This window comes from Glycine soja, chromosome 14 (genome assembly GCF_004193775.1).
Source record: "Glycine soja cultivar W05 chromosome 14, ASM419377v2, whole genome shotgun sequence".
NCBI lineage: Eukaryota > Viridiplantae > Streptophyta > Magnoliopsida > Fabales > Fabaceae > Glycine > Glycine soja.
This window is the reverse complement of record NC_041015.1, coordinates 30,252,438-30,270,450: the sequence shown is the minus strand read 5'-3', so window position 1 is coordinate 30,270,450 and position 18,013 is coordinate 30,252,438. Positions and strand designations below refer to the sequence as shown.

The following is an 18,013-nucleotide window of genomic DNA, read 5'->3' as shown; positions in this document are numbered from 1 at the left end:
ATCAAGAATGTTAAGCTAGTAATTTGTCCATGTATACTTGAAGGGATATTAGATGTCTTATTATAAGAACAATACAAAATGTTATCTATCATAAATTAAAATTACAGTAAATATTTCTTATTAAAATCATCTAAATGGTGAAGTGGCACAGTTTCTGATGCTAGTGTTATCCTTTTTCTTTTCTTTTTTTTCTTTCTCTTGACCAATAAGTTAAGAATTTTCCAATATGTTTTTATTATTAACTATTTCAGGTCTGGAGATTCAACAGCTCGAATTTGGAAAATTGTTGATGGAGCTTGTGACTCTAGTGTGCAAAATGAACCAGTAAATGTTGTAAATGTTGTGGTGCTGCAGCACTTCAAAGAAAGCACCAATGAGAAAAGCAAGGAACCCATTTACTAGCAAAATGCACACACAGGTTAGAATCCACTTACTCATCTATTTTTCATATAAAGAGTGTTGGTGTTGTCGTTGACTGTGGAATTTGACTGCTTGTGAAGTTACTGTATGGTCCATTTACGTTTGCTTTGGAAGGGGTAATTTTGTGTATTGTGTAGGGTGGTTATTGTCTTTTCATTCCACAATTAAAGGACCAATAGTATTGATAATGATGATTATGACTGGGTGTTGTTTACCGTTAAGGCTATGGAGGTCCAACTTGATTGCCACTATTTGGGTTAAAGTGGGATTATATTTTGACAGATTTGCTACATAATGAAAGTAATTTTTTAGGGAGGCTTCATCCAATCTAGTTAGGCTAATGGATTTAATTAAGATTAGGTCTTGACTGTGATTTTTTTTGCTAAAATTAATAGTTTTAGCCAATATGTTATTTTTAGATTGGCGTGTCAATTCATTATTAAAGAACATCGTTAGGAAATAGTTAATTTGACTTTGTGTAGTTTGCAAGTACATGTAGCCATAGAGGATCCATCCTTAATTAGATGTTTAGGAATTGAACTTTCACGTTTTGATAATCACTCATTAATCAAATCAAAATAACATGCTACGTTGTGGGAAAATTAATTAATTAGTCACTTGGTTTAGGGAGTTTGTCCAGCTTAATTTTTACTTGTTTGGTAATGATAACTTTTTTCCCTCTCAGTTTACTTTATGCTATTAGGTACACAAATGATTTTTATTATGTGCCTGTAATGTGAAAGTACAAATTATAGCACACCATAGTATTCTACTTAATCATTATAATATATTTGCCTTCACCTATGTAATACTTGTGATCATTATCTTTTTGCCTATTTTTATGTGTTTAATTGATTATTTTGTATACAGAATTGTAATGATTGTCTTAAAGAATTGGCCTCAACAAAAATAAATGAGATAAAAAAAGAGAATTAAAAAAAATCTTTCTAAGATGGTTCTTCATATAACCGATGTAGAAAGAATAATATTCTAAGACGGTCCACTCAAGACACTCGTCTTAGAATGTAATACTTTCTAAGAAGGTTCTACTTAGAACTGATGTAGAAAGAAATACTTTTTAAGACGGTTCTACGTAAAACCGATGTAGAAATCAGTATATTCTAAGACGGTCCCCTTAAGACACCTGTCTTAGAATGTCAGTACATTCTAAGACGATTTTTTTTGAATCGTCGTCGTAGGTCCCTGCTTTTATGACACGCGCTACAAAGACGATTCAAAACCGTCGTGGAAAGTGCCTTACAACCGATGTAGAATCCTCTTTTTGTAGTAGTGAATGTCTGGTAAAATCATAGAGATTAAGTTATAATTTCCTAAATATTATCAAATATGAAGAACAATTATGGAACTAGAACACAAAAGACAGTAAACATGGATAGCTCCTGACTTGGAAAATGACAAATGGTCATAATACAAGGTGTGTGAAATAAGGACAACTAAACCAGAAATATATTTCACTACCTTCACATTTTAGAAGTTATACCCCTAGATAGAATCTGCTAAGCAAGTATACAATCCTAATAATTAGGATCATGCTCATATTTCTAAGGTAAACAATCACTACTAGAAAGAATGGTTTTAACATCGCTACGTTAACATCGGGTTTTGATAAAACCGATGTTAACAAAAATGCGATGACATATTTGTAAATAACATGAGTTTGTTAATATTGATTTTTGAAAAAACCGATGTTAACAAACTCATTTTCATATCGGTTTTTGAAAAAACCGATGTTAACCTTTTTCCTTTTATTGAATCTGCCTCCCCTTCTTCTTGGTCTCACTCTCACTCTCCACGGTAGCCCAACGGCTCCTCAGTCTCACTCTCCATGGCGGCACTTCAAGTCCTTAGTCTCACTCTTGCTCGTCGTCACATCTCTTCGTCTGGGCTCTGTCTCTCACGCCTCTACTCTCTTTCTCTTTGCCTCTTTGTCTCCACTCTCAGGTCTCTTACCTTGAACCACGTACGAACACCACCCTGGTTGAAGATTATATTTTGTATTTGGTACAATGGCCCTTGACGTTAGTTTCAACTCATTTGAGTTCAATGTGTGTATTTGGTACAATATGACATTGTAGTTTTTTGTGTTTAGTTTTGTTGTCTTTATATTAATTTATTCTAAGTAATTAGTAAGGTGGAACTATGCTTGAATTTTGGTTAATTTTCTTCCTTTGTAGATGACATTTGTAATTTTACTTGTAAACCTAGAACAAAAAACAAAGGGAGAAAAAAGATGGGGTCAGAGAGAATTTGACCCTCTGAGAGGTTTTTCTGAACTGATTTTAAGACGTGGAAGGTGGTAGATGTGGTGTCGAATTGAGAATGTAACGTGTGCAAGTGAAGCAAGGGTGGCAAAGTGGTTCACTCATAATGAACACAACTTGTATATAAAGCAATAATCATTAATCACATAAAATAATTTATAAAAGCATTCATAACAAAGAAGAAAATGAAAACTTTATGAATGACATTCCTACTTGTGAAGATGGTCACTAACAATTGCAACAGTGAATGTCGTGATGACAATACAAACAGGAAAAGGAAAAATGCCTACAAAATAAATCATATCAAAGCCAACATGAGTTTTTTTTCTCCGTGTAGAACCTAAAACTGAATGTATATTTGTTTCGTACAACAACTGAAAAGGAAAATATTATTATTAAGATCAAAGCCAACATTATTGTAACGTTGACAAACACCATGAACCGATTTATAAATGTTTTTAATGCAGACAACCAAATACAGGGGTTTTACATGTGACAAACACAAATTGGTATCAACTTCAAGTGTAGTTATGAAATTCTAGTTTAACTTATTTTTAGATATAGTTCAAGAAAAAAAATATTTAGATAGTCATTTATAGCATATTTTGTGTATTTCTATAATATGTTTACCGGTGGTTTGTATCCTGTATCAATTTGATAACCTCACGATATTTCCAAGTTTTGATCCGGTACAAGGCATGCATAAAATCCTAAGGTGAAATTGCATTGACCTCTCCTGAGGTTTGCTTAAATGGCACAAACCACCCCTCTAGTTTTTGGAAAACAAAGACCTCCCCTGTATGTTAACTCTGTTAAGTTATATTAAAATAAATCACCCCTTCACTGTCCCAAGAAAGGATCACCAAATTATTAAAACATGAGACTATGAGAGAGATATTAGGAATAACTGAATTTATTTCCCAAATAAACACATTTCTTAGTTTAATATGGAGACTAGCTTTGTAATATTCAGTCTCAGTAAGTTGCCTTTTTCGTAAAATGTTTGAGTGTTACTGCACAAGTTGGTTTTACACGCCTTTGCTGAAAAATTTTATACTGTCATAACTCACGACATATGGTTTGTGCACATCCAATTTGCTGGTGCATGAAACCATGGAAACTGAGGTTTTCAAAATATGTTATTTTGTTTTGTTTTTTGCAAATGGCCCTTTGTGTATAAAATCAGTAGTAGCCTAGTAGGTATTCAGGGATGGATACAACTGGTGTCTTATTTTGAACGGTGAGGAAATTTGGCATTTAAATACTACACAATTGGCATATTGCACGTAAGGATAATATCGTCTTCATATATAGAAATTGTGTATATTTTGAGTTAGTAGGATTACAAAGCTGGAGTTAAAAAAGTATACACTGTTATCAACTAAGGGTTGAGTGTGTCATTTGGAGAAATAATTGAGGTAAATGTTCACTTGAAAACTAGAGGGGAGGGGTGTGTCATTTGCAGAAATAAGTGAGGTAATCGTTCATCGTTCATCGTTCACTTACTGTGCTTTTGACTCGTTTGACTGATGCCCTTCCAATATTGGTGCAAGTAACTGATCCGTAAAATATAGTTGAACAAGTGTAAGCTTATCTTATACAGTAGTAATAGCGGATTAAAATTCCATATATGAAACCCAAATGACTAGTTATATTCTCAAGTAATTAATTTTGCAAAAACTAAGCAATTTGCTAGTATTTAATCAAATTGAGAGTTGTTTGTTGTTCAATTGTTCTTTTACGAAAATAAGAATCAAAGCAAAAAGATTGGTCTGAAAATAATAATTATGAAGTAGTCTAGGATTGTGACTTGCATGTATCATTTCCTCCAATTCCAATTCCCATACAATTACCGAAATAATTTCAATTGCCTCACAGTTAACAATTAGTCGTAGTTAACAAAATTGTTTCCCCTAATTTAATTCTAAATTGGCCATAGGTAAATTAATTTAGGGCAAACGATAATCACAGAGTTTGATTAAAAGAATCTAATCTGCTGGAAATTCAATCACTTATGAGTTCAGTCAATTACATGCAATTAATTGTTGTTAAGCAATAAACTAAATATAGAGTGATCGAGTCTAAAAGGAATTAAGGATAGAGAAGAAATTCAATTTTCTGGATAACATCAAGGAATTTCATTAAAATTGGGAAAAAGGGGTACAAATACAATGACATCACAATCTCGAAGAGAACTAACCATTTATGGTCATGATAAGACTAGCTATAGATAACTGAAATAGGAACATAGAAATTGCAAAAGGGAAGAAATGTTACGAAAGTCAACCCTACCCAAATGATGTTTCCTAAGCCCCTTTGCAGCCAAAAGCATCTCAAAGTACATTTTCCTCTCTCAGAACCCTAAGGTAAAAGGAGCAAAAATAATCATATTCTACCTTCAACCCACTATTTATAACATCCTAATAAAGACTGGCCATGCAAATTAACAACGACTGTGGTTCCTTGACCATATCCATGATCTTGTACATCTTGGCTTTAAATCCTTGGTCGTACAAAATCTACCACGATGGTGGTCTTCTCTGTTGTGCGTGAATAACTCCAAAAATGCATAATTTTTAGCTCTTTTTTCACATGAAGTCTCTTAAGTATTTGTCTTTCACAAACTTACACCAAACTAGCATGAACACTCGCTCAAAAATACAATCAATTCTGGATTTAATTATCAGTAACATTTTTTCTTTTCATGATTGGATATTGTCAAAGATCTGCTACAACTATTTCAGCTAAGTTGGAAATAGTAGAAATTGAAAGTGTTCTGAGCTCTGCTTCGTGGTTACATGCATGCAGGAACCAGGAGTAGAGACCTTTTATAACATTTTATTTTATCTGGTTTTCTGGTGAAAGAAGTCCACCAATTATTCATCTTGGGATTTCTTGGAATTATTTTGACTTTCCAAATTAATAAAAACAATCACATGGCAATAGAGGAAGAGAATGATAATTGCTTCTGCTTCGCTAGATATGACTGAATCACACCAGGGTTTAACACATGTTTATGTGTGTATATGTGTATTGGGACGTGCATGTAACTCAATAGAACTTAGAATTGAGCAATGAAACAATAATAATTGTGCGATGAATTACCATAAACTGTTGAAAAGAAGCTTAAACCATTAGTTAATGCAGACATACATACACACATACTAGCATACATATACATACTCATTACCTAGAATTCTAGATACATATATACATTGAATACATACACACTCATGAAACAACTAAATGGATTTTTCATAAAGATTACAGAAGATTGTAACAGAACTTTGAAATAAAATGGAATGTATGTTGCCATGGCATAATCATCTTCCATCACCCAAAGCAGGTGGTATTTGATCCGTAATGCTGTCATACTCTTGATGGCAGCTGCTATCACCAGGCTCATAAATGTTAGATGATGCCTCATGAACCAAGTAATCAGTCTCCTTTACATTTGGGTCTGTATTAATCCACTGATGCATCTCCAACTCCATCGCCACTTCCTTCATACTAGGTCTTTCCTCCCCATTAACTCTCAAGCACTTCGCAGCAAGAATAGCAACTTTCTTAATCTCCTTTTCATTTTCTTCATTCAAAATGCCGACTTGAAGAACATCGAACAGGCGATCCTCTTTTAAGCAACATAGAAAGTGGTTAGCAAGACTTCTTTTCTCCTCAGGCCTGCCAAAAGAATAAGGCTTCTCCCCTGTTAACATCTCTACAAGCACTGCCCCAAAGCTATATACATCACTTTTCTCAGTTAGTTGGCTTGTTTGCATGTACTCTGGGTCCAAGTAACCAATAGTTCCTTGCACGATTGTAGCTAATTCAGTTTGATCAAGTGGAATAAATCTAGAAGCTCCAAAATCAGACACTTTGGCAGTGTAAGTGTCATCTAACAGGATGTTAGCAGACTTTACATCTCTGTGGATAATGGGTATTGATGCTTCTGAATGTAGATATGATAGAGCTCCAGCCGCCTCGGCTGCTATCCTTACACGGGTTTTCCAAGTCGCATCATTTACCTTTCTTTCGGTGTGTATGAAATCGAAAAGGGTACCATTGTTAACAAATTCATAAACAAGTAAAGGAACTTCTGTCTCTAAACAGCATCCCAAGAGTTTGACCACATTTCTATGATTGATTTGGGATAGAACAATCACCTCGTTAGCAAATTGTTCACTTTGGCTCTTATCAACTATTTTGGACTTCTTGATAGCAACAATTCTGTTATCCGCTAGATGCCCTTTGAAAACTGTACCAAAACCTCCTTTGCCAATGATTAAGCTCTCGTCAAAGTTGTTAGTGGCCTTCTTTAGTTCTTGTTGTGTGAAAATTTGAATTTGGGAAGAGTTTTCTCTTGTAGAGAGTTTCTGTAGCAAAATGGAACCACCATTCTGTTGAAAGTATTTCTGTCTAAGTTTGTTGAGTTTTCTTTTCTGGTATATCAAGTACAATGAGGTAGTCCCTACACATAGAATAACAATTCCTGCTGCTACTCCTGCATTCAGAACATGCCAAATACAATTCTTGAATCATTCTATACACTAGCTACGTCATGTTTGAATAAACTTTTTCAATAAAGATTTATAAAAAAAAAAGAATAAAAATAAAATACATCAAATTTCTTCAATAAACCAAAATTAATTTACACACCTTAACTTTTGAAGAAATTAATAGAAAGAACATCTATGCAAGTTGAAGTACTAAAATTGATTTCATGTTATATGAAAGAAATTCAATTCATTTTATTATTTTATTCTTTTCACCTATAAGTAGTGATTGAAAATTTTATCTAAACAAAATCCTGGTATTAGTAGCATACATGCTAAACCAGCATAGATAGTACACGAAAAACAAATAAAAAAGTTCAAGAGGAAAATAAAAAATAAAAAATCGTATGTGCTTTGTTGCTTACCTATGACAACCTTGGTAACATCTTTTTGGTGGCACCCTTCTTCCTTTTTTCCATTTCCGGATCGCCCCTTTGGACAGAAACATTCGTAGGATCCATTGGTGTTGAGACAATTGTTTTGGCTTATGCATGTATGATTGGTTGTCTTACATTCGTCAATGTCTGCAAATTCAGAATAAAAATAACAGAGAACTCACCATGACATTAGTGCACACAGTTGATGAGTTTTGCTGATGATCGATTAATATCTGTTAGAGAATCTAACAGAGTATCTTTTGTGAGATCTCTCATCTAACCATGTATTTTCCATTAGAATGGCTTGAAATCAAGATTTTGTTTAGGGGTACAAAGTCTAATACTATTTGCACCAATGACTAACCGGTGAATTTTAAAAATTTAATTAAGTGTAATTTCTTAATTTGGTGAAGTCCAATAATAAAAAACCAGGAAAAAAAACCAGCTTTGTGGTTAGTCTTAAATATAAGTAAATTTTAATTAATTTTATCTTGTTTAATACAATTATTTTTAAAATATCTTTTATTTAATTAAAATTATAATTTTAATGATTATTTTTTTACTAATACCAAGTTCTGAAGAAGTATAAATTGGAAAAAAATAATTTTTAATGGAGATTGGTATAATTAAATATGACTAACTAACTTTTTAATGGAGATTGTTATTCATAATATTCAATCAATACGTAATAACTGCTATGACAAGTACATTATGTATTTATTTGAAGAGACGTAACTAAAAGCGGTTTCCAATATGCAATAACTGCTACGACAAGTACATTATGTATTTACTAAACCCCATTCAATAAAAATTACAAAAGCTGAGGTATATCAAAACATAACCAACAATTATCCACATTGTGAATCTCATTTGTCCAACAACATCACACAACCCTTAAAAGTATGAGTACACAATCGTCAACCGCCTCTAATGTGTTAAGTTCTTTAACTTTTCCATCCTTCCTCTTTTCCTTCTTATATGTATTTAAGTTTTTCATCCTTCCTCTTTGCTTCTTATATTATATGTATATGTTTAATGTTCAGTTTTGTTTCACCATACATCCTTGCAATGGTGTTAGTCTATTTTACCTCTCCGTCCTTCATTTTATGGTTATTATATGTATATGTTGATTATAGACTACATATTCATGTTCATGTTTATAATTTTGTCGACTACAATATTCATCACGTTTATCATGTCTTTGGAAATTATGAGTGTAACATTTTTGTCTTTTCCTAATATTTGTGTGTTGCTTCTTATATCTATATATGTTTGTATGCCTAACATGGACGATTTTGACGATTTTCATCATTTCCTTCCATGATTCGTGTTATGTTTTTTATGTATATTTATGTATATGTTGATTATAGTTTGTTTTCATTTTGACCATCATTTGTCGTGCCTTTGTATATACTGCTTTTTCTATTCTTCGTCATTGGTTTGTTGTAATAAACCATTATTTTTGTTTGTGTTGCCTCTTAATCCCGCATCTGCATCATTCAATACCTTTTTTTGGTTTTCTGAGTTAGCCCAATACAAAATCCTTCATTTTTTTTATTATCCCACTTTTTGTTTTTTATTTGCTTGCATTTTGCTTATGTTTTTGTCGGATCCTTATTTGATTATTTTGTTTCATACTTCAATATTCATGTTTGTATCCCTAACATTTTTGGTATCCTCCCCAAACTGATTTCTCACCTTCCTTTTATTTTTTTCACCCTAAGAACCCATTTTATATCTTTTTTTAAGCTACCTTACAGGCATCCTCTTTGCACAACAAATATGACTACGTCCAATGTTCGACGATTGCCTATTTTTTGGGTGTATGTTTCTTATTTTGTTCTGTAACTACTTACATTCAATGTTGTGCTACAGGGCCCATCAAATTGGATGGCAAGAACACGATTTACAACAACATTTCGTGTTGACAAGGTCAACATTCACAATGCCAACCACTTTTCCATTTCTCTTATTCCAAATAAAAGGAATATCTAATGCCTAATGTTTTCATGTTTCCTTGCAGAACATCATTGAAGTTCCATTGACTTACCACAGACAATGGAGGCCATATTACCAAACTTATGTTTTATTAGACTACAATGGAAGCAAGCATTTTGTTAGGCTGCGCAAATATGGCACACGATACTTTTTTGCTGATGGGATGAAAGAATTTAGAAGAGCCCACGACATTAATGACAGTGTCATTATCCGATTTTTTGCAGCCTCAAAAGATACTTCTTTTGACGTTGATGTCATGGGACCTATCCATAGACAGACACGTCGAAGGTCGGTTGTTACAACCAAAAGGCACATCTTTACAGCTGATGTCACGCAAGAGATGATGGAACATAACAACCCTTTGGTAGGAGTTTGTTACCCACTCAATTATGTTTTTATTTTTTTGTTCCCATCTTCTCTTAGTTCAAATAACATTTTCAAATAACATTGACTATTGATCACTTTAAATGGTCGTATAATCACTATTTTGGTTTCAATGCAGGTTCTTCCAGCAGCAGCTTTAAATTTTTTGTTTGGATCAAAAAAATACATTCCTATTCAACATGGCTATGGCATATGTAACCAATGGTAGATCATCGTGCACAATGGTTTGCCATCTGTTGCAGAACCATGGTTCCAATACCTCTCTAAAAATAATTTAATGGCCGGAGATGAAGTGGTGTTCTTCTTCAGGTTTGACGAACATGTATGGGAGGTCATATTTAGGAAACAAGTTATATGGGATGAGGACCTCTCCAATTGAAGACCATGCCTACAGACACTGACTTTTTTTTTTATTTTCATTTATATTTTGATTAATGTTGTTAATCAAATACCTTAGGGTATCAAACAATTCATTCACTTTCTACTGCACAATTAATGGTTATAAACTTATTTTGTTGGCTTATATGTATTACTTTGTTCATTCCAATATTCAGTGCTTTTATTGTTGATTATATTTTACTAAGGTGTGTCCAAAAAACATCACTTTGTGCCTTCTTTTTTCCTCGCGTGATGAAAAAAACAGGGACTGAAGATAGATCTAAACAATTGTTAGCAAATTAGTTTTTAAGTATAGCATTTTTGTTTTGTCTTTCTTCTGCTGTTTTAATTTATTAAACCTACACTTATTTCACATTGGCCATGCTAACAACATGGATATTTTACATGCATTTCAAGGATCAAACACCTACAACGTGCGTTTTTATAAAATTACACATAATTTGTTGATAGCCTGTGTTGTTAACCAAAATTGGAGTATGAGCCCGTGCATCGGCACGGGCATCTCGCTAGTAGGTTACAAATACACACTCATAAATGTAAGAATCCACACTCATAAATGTAAGAATCCATTCATACAAGAGGGTCGGCCCTGAGCTTGGCTATAGCTAGTAAGTGCAATGGCCTAGGTCCTTAATTGGGGGTTCAAAATTATTTTTATCTCTAATATTTGAAGAAAAAAATTATGATTTCACACCTGGTTTTTAACTTTTAAAATTTAATATCCAATTGACTAATTATACATTCCAACTTTCCAACTTTATAATTGATATTTGTGCAATTAATTTCCACTAAAAGTGTAGGTGCCCTTTTTGACAACAAAGGAAGAGCTACAGTTGTTGAAGTCGGAGGAGTAATTGAAATTGTCATAGTTGAATGCTTGTATCATAATATCCTTCATTCCAGTAGGTATATTGATCTTCCAACACCCTATCCCTGTACAGTTTTCCTGTCTTTGCATGCTTTGCACACTTTCCTTGCTGACACATCTCATCAAGCATCCTATTGAAGATTTCGTACCATTGAGAAAAGAGTGGAGATGGCCATAAGTGTCGCAGCCTACAGTTACGAACTCGTTGTCCTCGCTGGAAATGGAAAAAGCCTGACATTTGAGCGTGAATGCTGGGCCCCTTCTTAAACCCTTTCCACTTCTGCTTTTGCAAATGTGGGATATATTGAAAAGCAAGTCCATTTTACCATCGAGGTTTATATTCAAAATTTTGTCATTCTTGCCTCGACCATATTAATTGGTGCCATCATCGCAAGTGAGCTCCAATGCTCCCTCCAAGAAACAGTTGTCACCGGTTTCAGATGATTTGCCTATTCCAAATGGATTTGGAATTGGAACACTTCCACAAGTGCTTGGGCAGCCAAGCAGGGTTTGGTTAACTGCTACAGTTCCCATCCTTGCCAACACAATCACCAACACCACTAGAATCCAAAATTATGATGAGTGAGATGTAAAATAAATTTAATTAAACCAGAAAATTATATGTTTAGTCTTTTGGTATATGTGTAACTTTTTGTTTAATATAAAATAATAACATAAGTTTTGTTGATTGATGTTAGCAACCTTATCTTGGATTGACCTTGTATCAGGGCTAGTTGCATCCGCATCAACATGGCCATCAATCCCATTGTTGTCATAAGTTCAATATTAATATAACTCAACTTAGAGGATTACACTTTTTATAGTTTATATAGACCACCTTTGGAAGGGACACGATATTATTGTTGTACACTAGTAGAAAAGTAATTATTTACGACGTTGTTTCTAAAACGTTTCTGAATGACCATCTTAGAATAAGATGCGATAACAATTTTGTAATTTGGGAGAAAAATAATATTTTTTATGTTGCACATTCTAAAATAATTATAAAGAACCATTTTAGAATGTAAGGTAATGACAATTTTGTAATTAGGATTAATAAGTGAACCATGGCTACTACGTAAGCCAGTCTTAGTTTAATTGCATCTCATATGCCCTGGCCCCTACTTTCAAACACTTATAGCCGCTCGAGTTCTTCTGCCCTAGCTTACGCTAGTGAAGTGAGTGAGCGAGCAAGTGAGGCTCCGCAGCCACTTTCCCACTCTGTCGCCGCCGTCCTCCGGCCTCCGGGGCCAGAGCCCTCACCTACCTAGACGGCTTCCCCCGCCCCGATCCCAACCACGACGAGACGATCCTTGCCAATAATGAAGGAAGAGAGAAAGAAACAGAGGTGTGTGTGGCTTCTTGTGGAGAAGGAAGAAGAGGAAGGAGGAGCAAGTCAATGTCAAGAAGGAGGAGCAGAGAAAGAAACAATGGCGCTTAAAACTCTATCCACTTTCCTCTTACCTCTTTCTCTTCCCAATACCAAATTCCCGCAATTCCTTACCACAAGCCTTCCCTCATTCTCTGCGAATTCCCTCGCTCTTAGAAATCGCATTTGCTCGCCGCCAATTTGGAAGGCACCGGCGCCGCCGCTCCTTCTCCCGATGAGAAGTTCCTCGAACGCCAACAATCCTTCAAAGATGCTAAGCTCATTCTGAAAGAAAACAAAAAGAAGAGAAAGAAGAAAGACAATGCTATTAAAGCATCTAGAGTCGTCGCTTCTTGCTACCGCTGTGGCGCTCCGTTACACACTTCCGATGCCGATGCCCCTGGCTACGTTGATCCTAAAACCTATGAATTGGTATTGTGTCAATATAGGTTGAATTTTGGAAGCATCATTTTTGCTGAATTTCGAAACGCTGATTGTGTGCGTGCTATGTTGCAGAAGAAGAAACACCACCAACTTCGAACCGTTCTGTGTAGGCGGTGCCGACTTTTGTCTCATGGCAAGATGATAACTGTCGTTGGAGGGCACGGAGGATATCTTGGCGGTAAATTATTCGCCACTGCTGAAGAGCTTCGAGAAAAGTTGTCTCACCTGCGTCACGAGAAAGCTCTAATCGTCAAATTGGTAAATCAACCGCTGCAACATTTTCTCTTTAAATGAATATAAATAAATGACTTAAGAAATGTGAACTGATTACGTGTAGAATTAGGATATTGAATGGGTTCTGTGGTGAAATCCTTTCATTTCTTTTATTCTAGTTTGCTTTTCTGTTTCATTTTTACCTTTCATTTTAAGCATTAATCTTTTAAGCTGCTAGCAGAGAAGCTTGCAAAGGGGAGACTTTTCATGCGGTCAACACCGGTGCAATGTCTTGTTAGCAGTTTTTTCAATTTGACTGAAAAAGGTTTAATTGAACCAGATATATAATTGTCTTCTCAATAAACCGCAACAATGCATTGTACTGTAGATTTGGCCCTTCAACTTATTTGAGTTCACTTGTACTTATGAATACATGGATGCATATATATTTTACAGAATGCATGAGACAGAGTGAATCTTCTATTCAGTTGAAGGTTGAATTATAATTTACTTTGAAGCATATTTCAAGTACTAATAATTGTTTCCTTATTTTTGCACTTGGTGCAGGAACTTCTATATCTGTATGGTTTTGTCATTGATGATAACACAGATGACTATCTCATGGTAAAGGCTTATACTTGGACCTTGTACACCCTGAGTGTCTCTTTGTTCTTAATTATGTTATTCACCCTGAGTGTCTCATTGTTGTTGAGTCCTCCAGGTCCACTATCCAACAGAAACAATTAATACAATTTCTTTTTCTGAGTCCAAAACCCAGCTTCTTGAAATGCAGGTATGCTAGTAATTTATCTTCATCTTTCTGCCATATTTTGAACAAGTACAATATGATTTTTTTGGCTAACTTTATACCTTATTGTTCTATAATTTCCACCTTCTATAACATTTTGTTTCTGTGTTATGTTTACAGAAGGCTGAAATGAGATGTCTTTTACCCAAAACTTCATTGGATAATGGATTTTTTCCATTAAACACCCAAAACAGTGAAGAAAATAACAAGTCCAAAGCTGATGAGGACAAGGCAAGGAATAAGGGCAAGGAACCTTTAGAAGGACTTGGAGGACCTATGACAAGGGTTAGAACAAAGAAGGCCAAGGAAGCTCTTCAACAGTGTTAACCATGCTATTTGAATTTAGGCCCAAGTTACAAGTGGAGAAGCTTCGGATTGTTAATTGCACCATGTTCCAAGAAGAGTAGAGGGTTCCACTTTTGTTGAGTGGTTTTATTAGCATTTTGTTAGTTGAAATAAAGGCCCAAACTTGTGTTAAAGTGGCTGTCAATTCTCTTGGGATTTGCACCACCTATGAGCTTGTTTTAATTTAAAAAAAATTAAGGTTTAATAAGGTGAAAACTCTAGGATTGTGGCTGCCTCTTGGCTGACCAAGGAGTTGCACAATTTTCCATATGTTTATGTGTCTTAATTCTAGTTTTAATTAGGTATAATGACACCATCAATTGTTGTTATCAATTCTAGTTTTAATTAGGTTTAATGACACCATCAATTGTTGTTATTGGTGATCATTTCACTTATGTAACCAACTTGATGTCATTCCTATTTATAGGCTGCACATTTTCTAATAAGAAAATAGACCTTGAATTTGAGTTTTTAATCACCTTCTAAAGTGTGAGAGTGAATCTCCTTAGTTACTTGAGTGATTCAAGAAATTGGTTTATCAAGGAACACCACCTTGTGTGTGATACCAATTCCCGAGGAGTGATTCTTCCAACCCCTTTCTTCATTTTCCTTCTTCATCTTTCTAAACCTTCATTCTTTAATCCTACTTGAACACCATTGTTATCATCTTCATTTTCCTTCCAAACACATTCAAACTTTGAACCAAATACCTTACATTCAACCCTCCATAAACTCGTCACTTTTTCTCTCTTTCAATAAAATTTCATAAATAAAAAGAAAGAAAAACCTTTGAATATCCATCTTCAACCCTTCTGCAAATGGGTTTACATCATTTTGGTTATCAGAGCTCCTGTTCAAGGGTTTTTCAAGAGTGTTTGGGTTGAAATTTCTTGGTAACATCCTTCTAATTTCTTCCTTGCCATTTTATATTACCTTGTTCATGCTATTTTTTTTTTATTGAGGCTGAACCATTGCAAAAATTAGGCCTTTAATTTCTTATTTAAAAAAAACAGAAACTTATTTAAAAAAAAAATATTTGGGCTGAATGATTCATGCTATAATAGCTTTCAAAAATTCTTAAAGGTAATATAATTGGTTCTTAGAAGGTTTGAATTACCAAATTATGAAGTTTAATTCCTTCAAAAAAAATCTCATTGTGTAGTAGCTGGAATTTTTCATCCTTGTTCTAAGCTTTTGTTAGCCTAACCCTAAGCCTTTTCCTTGTCACAAATTGGTGGTTGAACTTTGTGTAAACTTTATCTTGAATTGCTTTAGAACTCAAGGAGAATTCTAGAGTGGAAAAAGGCAAGAGTGTACAAAATTTAAAAAAAAAAGCAATATTTGAGAGATACACTTGAGTGTAGTGAGGTTCTATTTTCTTTATAACTATTATTATTTTTATTTTGAATATGTCAGGTGGTGGTGAACATCAATTGGATGGGGCACAAATATTCTTGTTGGATGCTCTCAATGCTCAAATGCAAAGACTATTGAGGGAGAACAACAAGGAGTTATATGAAAGAATTAAAGGATTAGAGAATCGTGAACGTCATGAGGAAGAAAGGAGAGGAGGAAATGGTGGTGGTCCAAGGCCAAACCAAATTGAAGGAGTCAAGCTCAACATTCCTCCCTTTAAAGGCAAAAGTGATCCGGAGGCATATTTGGAGTGGGAGCTCAAGATAGAGCATATCTTCTCATGTAACACCTATGAGGAGGCCCAAAAATTGAAGCTAGCAGTTGCGGAATTCTCAGATTATGCTCTTGTGTGGTGGAACAAATTGCAAAGGGAGAGAGATAGAAATGAGGAGCCTTTGGTGGAAACTTGGGTTGAGATGAAACGGATCATGAGGAAGCGGTATGTGCCAGCAAGCTATATTAGGGACTTAAAATTCAAACTTCAAAAGTTTTCCCAAGGTAGCAAAGGCGTTGAGGAATACTATAAAGAAATGGAGTTGTTCATGATTCAAGCCAAGATAAAAGAGGATGAAGAGGAACTATGGCTAGATTTCTTAATGGTTTAAATAGTGATATTTGTGATATTGTTGAGCTCCAGGAATTTGTTGAAATGGAGGATTTGCTTCACAAAACAATCCGAGTAGAACAACAATTGAAAAGAAAAGGTGTGGCCAAAAGGAGTTCCCCTAATTATGGTTCTTCTAGTTGGAAGGACAAGGGTAAAGGGGTTGCCACCTCTAATGCAACACCTATACCATCAAAAACTCCTCCAAAATTCCAAGAACAATCCTAAAAAAAAAGTCAGGATGTGAAGTGCTTTCGGTGCCAAGGCTTGGGACATTATGCATATGAGTGCCCTAACAAGAAAGCCATGATTCTTAGAGACGGAGAGTACATTAGTAAGTCCGAAGTTGAAAACGGAGAAGAGAGTGAGGATGATGAGGAGGAAGTGGAGAAAACACCAGAGGGAGAATTGTTGATGATTAGGCGGTTACTTGGCCATCAATTGAAGTCTATGGAGGAAAGTCAAAGAGAAAACATTTTCCACACTAGATGTTTGATCAATGGCAAAGTTTGCATGATGATCATTGATGGAAGGAGTTGTACCAATATGGCAAGTGCAAGACTTGTGTCTAAATTGAATTTAGTCATAAAACTACATCCTAGGCCGTATAAGCTTCAATGGCTTAGTGAGGATGAAAAGGTGCAAGTAAGGAAGCAAGTGGAGTTGGATATTTCCATTGGAAAGTACAATGATAAGGTGCTTTGTGATGTTGTTCCTATGGAGGCCAACCACTTACTCTTGGGGAGACCATGGCAATTTGATAAGAGGGATAATCATGATGGTTTCACCAACAAGATCTCTTTCATGTATCAAGGCAAAAAGATAGTGCTCAAACCATTGAGTCTACAAGAAGTGTGTGAGGATCAAAGAAAAATGAGAGAGAAAATTCTTCAAGAAAAGAGAGAAAAAGAAAAAGAGAGCCAAACACTTGAGAGTTCAAAAAGTGAGGACAAAAAGAGGGAAACACAAGAGAGGAAAAAAATGAGTGAAACACTTGAAGTGAGGGAGAATCTTCTAGCTACAAAAGGAGAGGTCAAAGGGTTATTTCATTCAAAGCAGCCTCTATATTTGTTGATTTTCAAAAATTATGTTTTGACCACTAACACTTTTGACAACTTTGAATTGGCTTCTAGTGTGAAAACTCTTTTGCAGGAATTTGAGGAAGTGTTTCCATCAAGTGTTCCAAGTAGGTTGCCACCATTGAGGGGAATTGAGAATCAAATTGATCTCGTGCCAGGAGCTTCTTTGCCTAATAGGCCAGCTTATAGGAGTAATCCTCAAGAGACCAAGGAGATTCGAAGACAAGTGGAGGAACTCATTGGTAAGGGATGGGTAAGAGATAGCATGAGTCCATGTGCTATCCCGGTAATTTTGGTTCCAAAAAAAGATGGTTCTTGGAGGATGTGCTCCGATTGTAGAACTTTAAACAATATTACCATTAAATATAGGTATCCAATACCTAGACTTAATGATTTTCTTGATGAATTGCATGGTGCTTGTTTCTTTTCCAAAATTGATTTGAAAAGTGGTTAC

At 34.9% G+C, this 18,013-nt stretch overlaps 1 protein-coding gene across 1 annotated transcript; it reads right to left on the bottom strand.

The window, feature by feature from the left end:
- Nucleotides 1-5,777: 5,777 nt before the first annotated feature.
- Nucleotides 5,778-11,602, bottom strand: LOC114383995 (putative wall-associated receptor kinase-like 16). The gene is made up of 3 exons (XM_028343679.1): nucleotides 11,245-11,602; nucleotides 7,621-7,809; nucleotides 5,778-7,203 (listed from the first exon to the last, which is right to left on the bottom strand). The coding sequence occupies exons 1-3, from the start codon at nucleotides 11,600-11,602 to the stop codon at nucleotides 6,026-6,028; spliced, it is 1,725 nt and encodes a 574-aa protein (XP_028199480.1). The 3' UTR covers nucleotides 5,778-6,025.
- Between the last annotated feature and the right edge of the window lie 6,411 nt (nucleotides 11,603-18,013).